This window comes from Clarias gariepinus, chromosome 2 (genome assembly GCF_024256425.1).
Source record: "Clarias gariepinus isolate MV-2021 ecotype Netherlands chromosome 2, CGAR_prim_01v2, whole genome shotgun sequence".
Lineage (NCBI taxonomy): Eukaryota > Metazoa > Chordata > Actinopteri > Siluriformes > Clariidae > Clarias > Clarias gariepinus.
Window position 1 is genome coordinate 46,624,440 of NC_071101.1, and position 10,607 is coordinate 46,635,046.

Sequence of the window (10,607 nt, forward strand, 5' to 3'; positions counted from 1 at the left end):
GGACCCTAGAGATGCAAGGCGACAGTGCTGAACAGTATTGCACTATTAACATATTGTTATTGCACAGAGGAGGAGAACATTAACTGTTCATGCAGTGAATTGCCTGCGGAGACAAAACTATTCTTATGACTCATTGCCCTCGTGTTCGGTGCTCTGTAGCACCAGCCAGATGGCAAAAAGTCAAAGAGAACATGGCTTGGATGTGATGGGTCCAAAGTGATTTTCTAAAGCCTTTTCTTCACAGTTCTTGCAGCATAGATAATAGACCTAATAAACCTTTCAGAATTCCAAATCCTCCTTTGTAGTCCTCTGATGTCTGATTTTTTAACTGACAGTTATTGAAGTGCACAGGACAGATTGAATGATGGCCAAGTAGAACTGTGTGAGCAGCTCCTGTGGCAGGTTGAACTTCTTCAGCTGCTGAAGGAAATACAGCCTATGCTGGGCATTTTTAACAATGGAGTCAATGTGAATGTCCCACTTCAGGTCCTAAGAGATGCTGGTGCCCAGGAACCAGAATGACTCCGCTGCTACCAGAGTGCTGTCCATGATGGTGAGTGGGGGAAGTGCTGGTGGGTTTCTCCTGAAGTCCACAATCATCTCATCATATGTGTGTAAATGATTGTGTGCGTGTGTGTATGTGTGTGTGTGCCCTGCGATGGATTGGCACCCTGTCCAGGGTGTACCCTGCCTCATGCCCTAAGTCTCCTGGGATAGGCTCCAGGCCTCCCGTGACCGTGAATAAAGGAGAAAGTGGTATAGACGATGAGTGAGTGAGTGAGTGAGTGAGTGAGTGATGTTCCCAAATTGCCCATAGTGTGCACCCTGTCCTAGTGCCCTAATTCACCTGGGATAGGGTCCAGGACCCTGGCGACCCTGTATACAGGATAAAGCGGTATAGACTGTGAGTAAGTATACAAATTTATAGGCTACATAAACAAGGTGCACCTGTGTTACAGATCATGCTCCTCTGCCATACTTCCACTAGATGGTAGTACCATCTTACATTAAAAATGGCCATCTTATTAATCCATCCAAAATAATTACTGTACATAATGAGCTTTTTGATGCTACATTTATTTACTAAATACCCTGTATTACATGGAACAACTGGAAACTTTAATTACAAATACTTTCCAAATTAAGTATTTTACTATGAAAAATATTCCCAAGCATTTCTAGACCTATCATGGAAGGTGTACGTATACATACATTAACTAAGGTTTATCATAATATTTGAGGAAGACTAAACAAAGCAATAAAAAGGAAAAAAAAAGTATATAAAATGGAGCACAATATTTTTTTAATCAATAATGGGTTCAAACAGAACAGCAGATTGAACATTAATTTTGAGAGTTAATTTTGTCATTGATTTGGTTTGCATTTTTTGTCAACACTTTTTATGCACTTCCCATTTGCGTATGACTACGGCTCTTTAAAATATTTGAGGAAGAAATAAGCATAAATTATTCTTAGGCAATATGCCCAATTTCAGCCAATGCAAGAAGCCATTTATAGTTCATGAACAAAACGTAACATCGTAGCATTAGAGGAGTGTAGCCCGACTGGTTGACAACTTGGTGGCATATTTGCTCAGCCAAAGCTAATGCTAAGGCTAGCCCACCTGAGGACACCTCCTCTGCAGTTCATGTGTCCAACAGGTTTGCTGTCCCCAGTGAAGCCCCCTCTGAGAAACCTGAAAGAGCTCATTTTACTTTGAAACCCATCGAATGCTAAGAGGTGTAACTATTATGTGATTTGTTTTTTTATTTTATTTTTAAGCTCTGTTAGTGGTTCACAGTTCCAGGACTTAGGGATCAAGCGCATGCCTAACATTTCAGCCTTCTCAGGGTCCTGAGTTCGGTCCTGAGCTTGCATCCCTGTGTGGTGTTTCACACGTTCTCCTTGTGTTTGTGTCGCCTTCTCTGTTTTCTCGGAATTCATCCAGGGTGAATTCTCTGACCTTGTGCCCAGTTCTGCTGGAAAAGTCTTCAGATTTTACCATGCCCGAGATCAGTACAAGATGATTACGTAAAAAAAAAGAAATTATTAGTTTGTATATACAGTGGTGTGAAAAACTATCTGCCCCTACCTGATAGCTTATTCTTTTGCATGTTTGTCACACTTAAATGTTTCTGCTCATCAAAAACCGTTAACTATTAGTCAAAGATAACATAATTGAACACAAAATGCAGTTTTTAAATGAAGGTTACATTATTAAGGGAGAAAAAAAAAACTCCAAATCTACATAGCCCTGTGTGAAAAAGTGATTGCCCCCTTGTTAAAAAATAACTTAACTGTGGTTTATCACACCTGAGTTCAATTTCTGTAGTCACCCCCAGGCCTGATTACTGCCACACCTGTTTCAATCAAGAAATCACTTAAATAGGAGCTACCTGACACAGAGAAGTAGACCAAAAGCACCTCAAAAACTAGACATCATGCCAAGATCCAAAGAAATTCAGAAACAAATGAGAACAAAAGTAATTGAGATCCATCAGTCTGGTAAAGGTTATAAAGCCATTTCTTAAGCTTTGGGACTCCAGCGAACCACAGTAAGACCCATTAACCACAAATGGCAAAAACATGGAACAGTGGTGAACCTTCCCAGGAGTGGCCGGCCGACAAAAATTTACCCCAAGAGCGCAGAGACAACTCATCCGAGAGGCCACAAAAGACCCCAGGACAACATCTAAAGAACTGAGGGCCTCACTTGCCTCAATTAAAGTTAGTGTTCACGACTCGACCATAAGAAAGAGACTGGGCAAAAAAAGCATGCATGGCAGATTTCCAAGGCGCAAACCACTTTTAAGCAAAAAGAACATTAAGGCCCATCTCAATTTTGCTAAAAAACATCTCAATGATTGCCAAGACTTTTGGGAAAATACCTTGTGGACCGACGAGACAAAAGTTTAACTTTTTGGAAGGTGCGTGTCCCGTTACATCTGGCGTAAAAGTAACACAGCATTTCAGAAAAAGAACATCATACCAACAGTAAAATATGGTGGTGGTAGTGTGATGGTCTGGGGTTGTTTTGCTGCTTCAGGACCTGGAAGGCTTGCTGTGATGGATGGAACCATGAATTCTACTGTCTACCAAAAAATCCTGAAGGAGAATGTCCGGCCATCTGTTCGTCAACTCAAGCTGAAGCGATCTTGGGTGCTGCAGCAGGACAATGAGCCAAAACACACCAGCAAATCCACCTCTGAATGGCTGAAGAAAAACAAAATGAAGACTTTGAAGTGGCCTAGTCAAAGTCCTGACCTGAATCCTATTGAGATGTTGTGGCATGACCTTAAAAAGGCGGTTCATGCTAGAAAACCCTCAAATAAAGCTGAATTACAACAATTCTGCAAAGATGAGTGGGCCAAAATTCCTCCAGAGCGCTGTAAAAGACTCGTTGCAAGTTATCGCAAACGCTTGATTGCAGTTATTGCTGCTAAGGGTGGCCCAACCAGTTATTAGGTTCAGGGGCAATTACTTTTTCACACAGGGCCATGTAGGTTTGGATTTTTTTTCTCCCTAAATAATAAAAAGCATCATCTAAAAACTGCATTTTGTGTTTACTTGTGTTATCTTTGACTAATAGTTAAATGTGTTTGATGATCAGAAACATTTTGTGTGACAAACAGGCAAAAGAATAAGAAATCAGGAAGGGGGCAAATAGTTTTTCACACCACTGTATAATATATAATATAAGCATTTGGGGCTTCCAGTTTACACTTCAAATGTTTAGTGGACACAGTCACAGAGAGAAAGGTTTAAATTTACAATAAGCACATGGGCAGTGCCTGTGATGGACAAGCACAAATGTCTGAATATAAAAACACCCTGGTGTAAGTGTGATCCCTGTAAGAGTTAGTGTAGTGGGGCAGTGGTGGCTCAGAGGGCTAAGTCACTGAGTTACTGATCGGAAGATCGGCGGTTTGATCCCCAGCTCCACCAGGTTGCCACTGTTGGGCCCTTGAGCAAGGCCCTTAACCCTAACGGACTCTGTGCTCTGACCCCAGTTATGCGAAAAAGGAATTTCGCTGTGCTTTAAGGTATATGTGACAAATAAAGGCTTAACTTAACTTAAACTTAACGTAGTGTAGAGGTGTAAGTGTGTCTCTGCAGGCAGTGGGGTGTCAGTGAATAGTAGGCAGCAGTCAGGAGTTAAATCACACTCCAGGCACTGACACCCCACTGCCTGCTGCCTACTATTCACTTCTGAAATGCCTCAAACATTCTTTTGGGATGAAGATCATTTAATGTACATACATTTAATAAATAATTACCGTGTAACTATTGTAATCAACAAGGCTGAAAGTTTTGATTGATGTGTCAGTGGGAAAATAAAACAAAAACATTAACACCCATGTTTGTTTCATAACCTTTATCCTTATATATGGGTTATAGTTATGCACTGAAGGGAGATGAAACAGTTAACTGAGAAGCGTTTATAACCGGGAGTATTCTGGTCCCGCCTCTCTCACTCACTCTCCTAAAGAACCAGGAAGTAGTCGTCATTTCAGAGAAAAAAACTAAACAAATCCGTCTCTCTCAGTGTGTGAGTGCAGGAAAATGGCTGAGGCCAGTATTTCAGTAGATCAGGATCAGTTCATCTGTGCTGTGTGTCTGGATCTCCTGAAGGATCCGGTGACTCTCCCCTGTGGTCACAGTTTCTGTAAGGTGTGTATTAATGGCTGCTGGGATCAGGAGGATCATATTAGTGCTTCCAGATGTCCTCAGTGCAGAGACATTTTCACTACAAGGCCTGATCTACGCAGAAACAACATGCTGGCTGAAGTGGTGGAGAAACTGAAGAAGAAGACTAAAGTCCAAGCTGCTTCTCCTGCTCACTGTTACGCTGAACCTGGAGATGTGGAGTGTGATTTCTGCGTAGGGAGAAAACGGAAAGCCCCCAAGTCCTGTCTGACGTGTCTGGCTTCTCTTTGTGAAACTCATCTGAAACCTCACCTAGAAGTTCCTGCTTTAAAAAAACACAGATTAGTTGAAGCCTCAGAAAAACTCGAAGAGGAGATCTGCTCTGAACATCACAAGCTTATTGAGATATACTGCCGTACTGATCAAAGTGGGATTTGCTCATTGTGCATGTTGGATAAACATAAAGGCCATGACGCTGTTGTAGCGGAAAGAGCTAAGAAGCAGGTAAAAACTTGTCCTAATGATATTTCTCATTTCTAAGTAGCAAGTTTAGTCAGTTACAAGTCAAGTTTTAATTATGATTAAAGAGTAAAATTTATCACATCTTGATCAACTGTATTTCTGCTCTGTGTTCATAAGATCAGATGAGGTAATTGTTGAGAACAATGCCCATTTTCCACCAAAAACTAAAATCATCCACACAAGAGAAAATAACATGAGTGAACTTTTAACTATTTATATGCCATTAATATTCATCCTTTTAAAAGTGTGTGTGTGTGTGTGTGTGTGTGTGTGTGTGTGTGTTCCCTAACAGCTGAGTGCACAGACAGCAGTGGCAAGTCGAGCTGGACGACTCATGGAACAACTAGAGGATGAACTTTTTCATCTTCCGCAGGTAAATCTCACTGTCTGATCTAAAGACAGCTGTTCCCTTTCAAAAGCTACATTCGATGCTGCGTGAAAACGCTATGGGAACACTCTTTGCACGACCGGTTGTTAAAGCATGTGTGTCAAACACGCCAAAAATTTTGGCATATATAAACTCAGTCAGGTGACGTCATTTGATTAGGTGCACCTGGAGGTTATAATTAAGCATGAACCGGAAACATCCTCAGGTCTTTTTGTCTTCAAGGACCGTATTGTGTATATGCGTGTGTGCAAGCACTTTTTTAAAGCAAAAAGAAAGCGAAAATAGAAAGTGTCTTATTACTTACCAGAAAGATGGCAGAGGTAAACAGGAGTGCTGTGCCTCCGTGTAAAAGATATCTCGCTGACGGCGATCTCCACGCTGGTGATGGATACTATCACTGTAGAGTGCTCCTCTAGTGATGAGCGAACGTATCAGGAGTTATTAGAAGTGGCAACAAAAAATAAATGAAATCCCCCAAGCGCTCAAAGTTGGACGACAGGTTTCTGTCGGGTGGCCGGAGAAGGGGCCTCAAAGATGGTCCCTCCCCTTCTGTGGCGACCTCCATGACGAGTTCATTAATTCATGAAATAAGCCGTATTCATCCCGTGTTTTTGTATTAACATTGATTAAAATTCGAATGTCGTTGATGTGAAAGCGCGGTTTTATATGATGATGCCCCAGATTGAAGAAACGCTTGCGGGCTATCTCTCTCCTGGGAGCTCATTCTCCCTGAAAAACCCACACTTCCCACCAAGCCGTGTAGACTAACGTCTTCGTTGGTGGGAAAAGCCTTCCAGGCAGTGGGTCAGGCTGGTGCTGTCCTGCACACCATGGCTGTTTTTTTTTTAGGCATACCAGGCTGACCTACTAAGAGATCTGAGCACTGGCGGGTCTATTGATGAGGCGGTGTTGGCGGACCTACGCCGAACCACAGATTTATTTTTCCATGCCACCAAGCAGACGGCCCGTGCTATCGGCCGTTCTTTTGCTGCCATGGTCGCCACGAAGAGACAGCTGTGGCTTAACAACACATACATCAAGGACAGGTATTTCCTCCTTGATGCCCCCATCTCGCCTTTCGGCAGACTTCGCCATTAGGGCCCATTCGACCAGGGAACTTGCCTCATCAATTGCTCTGGCAAGAAGCGTCCCCTTGCAGCAAGAGTGTGATGCAGCAGGTTGGTCTTCTTCACACATTTGTCAGATTTTATAGTTGGATGTCCATTGTCAATTCCAGCATCAAGGAATGATGTCTGAGACCCCTTTGGGGGATTGTGCGCACACTACACAACCCTTGGAGTCCAGACACTTGCAGTGCGATAGCGTTGGTATTCCCATTCCCATAGCGTTTTCACGCAGCATCGAGTGTAGCTTTTTAAAGGGAATGTCTCGGGTTATTTTGCTGTAACCCTGTTCCCTGAAAAAGCGAGAACAAGATGCTGTGCTCCAATGCTGCACTTGACGTGACTGGACGTTCTTTCAGACGAAATTGACCTGAGGATGTTTTAGGTTCATGCATATTTATAACCTCCAGGTGCACCTCATCAAATGACATCACCTGACCGAGGTTATATATATGCCAAAATTTTTGGCGTGTTTAAAACACATGCTTTAACAATAGCGTTTTCACGTAGCATCTCATTCCGCTTTTTTTAGGGAACATGGGTTACAGCAAAGTAACCCGGGATGTTTCTCACTCACTCTCTAAAACACCTCTCATTATGAAAACACTAAATGTCCATGTCTGACATCACAAGTGGGTCCTAACTTTAATCTGCTTTCTGTAGGCTTTTGCTTCTGAGCAACGTTCTCTCACATCTGAAAGACCAGATTCTCGTATATCCAGCATCAGTGTCCATCAATATCTCTCATTTGATGGAGTGGTGAATTCATTCTCAGATCTGAAGAAGAGACTCGAGAAATATGGTGAGAGATGCTGCTTCATGTTGGAGGTCTTTACTCTCTGTATCAGAGTGATGTCGAGGTGTCTTCGTTCCTGAGCACCAAAGCTCTGAACATTTTAGAGTTTTTTAACACTCGACTTGTTTGAGTCTTGATGATGAACTGCTGATGTGAATGAGTTTGTGTTAGAGCTGAGAAAATCTAAAGTCATGTGACCTACACACATTTCGGATGATTTGACGACTGTACCATCTGATCTTTTTATTTCTGTCTCGACAGTGGAAGAAGTTCAGATTTTTCTCTCAGAGCCACGGAGCAGAGATGAGTTTCTGAAATGTACGACACACACCTACTGTACTGTTTTGTTTAAATAACTTTGATTTTCTCTCGCGCACACAAGTACCAAAAAAATCACCATCTAAAACATAAAATTACTGAATATTCACATTAAATTCTGCAAATTAAAAGTAATATTTTTTTAATTTATTGATTCTATTTTAGATTTCTGTTATCTGACTCTGGATCCCAACACGACACATCAAGAATTCATTCTTTCTGAGAACAACAGAGTGGTGAAATACAGTGAGAGAGAGCAGCAGTACCCTGATCATCCAGATAGATTCGATTTCTGGCCTCATGTGTTGAGTAAGGAAAGTGTGAGTGGACGCTGTTACTGGGAGGTGGAGTGGGAAAGTGACATAGGTGTGGCAATAGCAGTTGTATATAAGGGGATCGGCAGAAAAGGACCGGCTGAGGAGTATAAGTTTTCAAGTAACAATCAGTCCTGGAGTCTGGAGTTTCCCTCTGCGTCTTCTTCCTGTTTCTATCACAACAGCATTAAGACTGATCTCAGCGCTCCATCATCCTCCAGAATAGGAGTGTATGTGGATCACAGTGCAGGAACTCTGTCCTTCTACAGCGTCTCTGACACGATGACGCTCCTCCACAGAGTCCGCACCACATTCACTCAGCCTCTGTACGCTGGGTTTGCATTCTACAATTGTGGTGGGTCTGAGTCAGGACGAATTATAAGGCTATGTGATCAACAATGGTCAACCTGATTTATAATGTTTATATGGCAATGCTTTAAAATCTGCCTCATTAAGATGATAACTATATACATCGTACATACATTGTAAAACCTTTAAGATTCAGTTATTATGATATGATATGATATGATATGATATGATATGATATGATACGATACTATATTTAAATTGTTATTGTTTTTAAATTGTACAATGGTTACCAAAAGTGTTAAGACAACATACAGTTGCAATCAAAATTATTCAACTTCCATTAAAAATTTGTTTTTTGACTTGCAGCTGGTTGTAATAAATAAGTGAATTGAGAGCAATTTAAATACTACAACACAACTAATATAACAAGTGTTTTCTTCAAATTCAACACAAAAATGCTACTTTAAATAATTACGACAGTATGAAATTATTCAACCCCCTGATAAAAAACAACTCCAGTACTTTTCTAGTGAAAAAAGTTTCATGTATTATAAATATATACATTTGCAATACAGTGGTATATAATTCTGTGTGTACTACATTATATAACCAAGTAGTTTTTATTAACCACAAAGAAAGGGAGTGGTGGCTCAGGTGGCTAAGGCTCCAGTTTGTGGATTTGAGGAAATGAGTATCCGGGTTTAAGCCCCACCATCAGTAGTTGCCACACTACCCAGCCTATACTACCCAGCCACTGCAAGTAGTGCCAGTCCCAAGCCTGGTTAGATTAATGGGAGGGTTGTGTCAGGAAGGGCATCTGGTGTAAAACCTGTGCCAAGTTGTGTGTGGATTGGATGGTCCCCTTTTGACGACCCCTTGTTGAGAGCAGCTGAAGACAGTGAGAGATATTGATGCCCAGAAACTGGACTGACTCCACTACTGTCACAGCGCTGTTCATGCTGGTGAGTGGGGGAAGTGCAGGGGGTTTCTCCTGAAGTCTACAATCATCTCCACTGTTTTGAGCGTGTTCAGCTTCTGGTTGTTGTCACTGCTTCTGTATGCAGACTCGTCACCGTCCTGGATGAGGCCAATGACTGTAGTGTCCTCTGCAAATTTCAGTAGCTTGACATAGACATTCAGAAGCTTTTATAGGTGCAGTCGTTGGTGTATAGTGTAGACTAAATGAGATTGTAGTATGCTTTATAGAATTTTTTTAAAGGCTAATTAATTACAAATTAAAACTATATTGTGAATTGTCATATTGATGAAAATAAAAAATGAAAAAGCAACGTAAACAAAATGCACCATGTAGTAGACCCTTGTTGAATAGCTTATGCTTCTCCATCATACTTCCACCAGATGGCAGTACCATCTCACATTTAAAAATAGCCATCCTATTAATCCTGACCATGGTGCAATGATTGTGTTAAGGTCCGCCCTAAATGGAATACTTAATCAGGTGAGATCACTCAAACTATTCACAGCATAAAAATATAACATCACCTATCATATGCGTGTCGGGTGAACTTTGTGTTATTAGAAACTAGGCCATTTGACTTTAGGATGTACACTGCATGTTTGTTCTTGATTGTCTTGATCCAGACAGCATTGACCCATTCTTTATTCTGTTCTACCCTATACTCTGAAAGCCTTTTTGGTTTTTCAGACAGACCTGCACTTCACAACACTGACATACTCGAGCAGCTCATTAAAATAGTCATACTGCAAGACAGCACATGCTCTGCACTTTGACTTCTGCTAGGCCTATTCGAAAACTATTTGGGGGTGTACTGCACATAATGAGCTTTTTGATGCTACATTTATTTCCATTATTTATCAATAGGACTATCCTGTATTTTTATGGAGCAACTGGAAACTTTAATTACAAATTGGGTTCGATGTTGGGTTCAAACAGAACAGCAGGTTTAAAAATAATTTTGAGAGTTGATTTTGTCATTGATTTGGTTTGTCTTTTTTGTCAAAAATGTTATGCACTCACAATTTGTGTATGACTATTGAGGAAGAAATTAGCATAAACTAGTCTTGGGAATACTTCCAGTTTCATCCAATGCAACAAGCCATGTATAGTAAACAAAATGTAACAATGTAGCATTAGAGGAGCGTAGCCAGTCTACACTAACTAGAGAGATAGCCCTCACTTGGGCTCATTTGAGCCCTCACAGCAGGGC

General features: G+C 41.3%; 1 protein-coding gene across 1 annotated transcript; it reads left to right on the plus strand.

The window, feature by feature from the left end:
* The first annotated feature begins 4,500 nt into the window (after positions 1-4,500).
* LOC128506341 (tripartite motif-containing protein 16-like) lies at positions 4,501-9,134 on the plus strand. Its single transcript, XM_053476765.1, has 5 exons — positions 4,501-5,151; positions 5,462-5,542; positions 7,345-7,483; positions 7,739-7,795; positions 7,961-9,134. Exons 1-5 carry the CDS (start codon positions 4,564-4,566, stop codon positions 8,518-8,520), a joined length of 1,425 nt encoding a protein of 474 aa, XP_053332740.1. The 5' UTR covers positions 4,501-4,563; the 3' UTR covers positions 8,521-9,134.
* Positions 9,135-10,607: the final 1,473 nt, after the last annotated feature.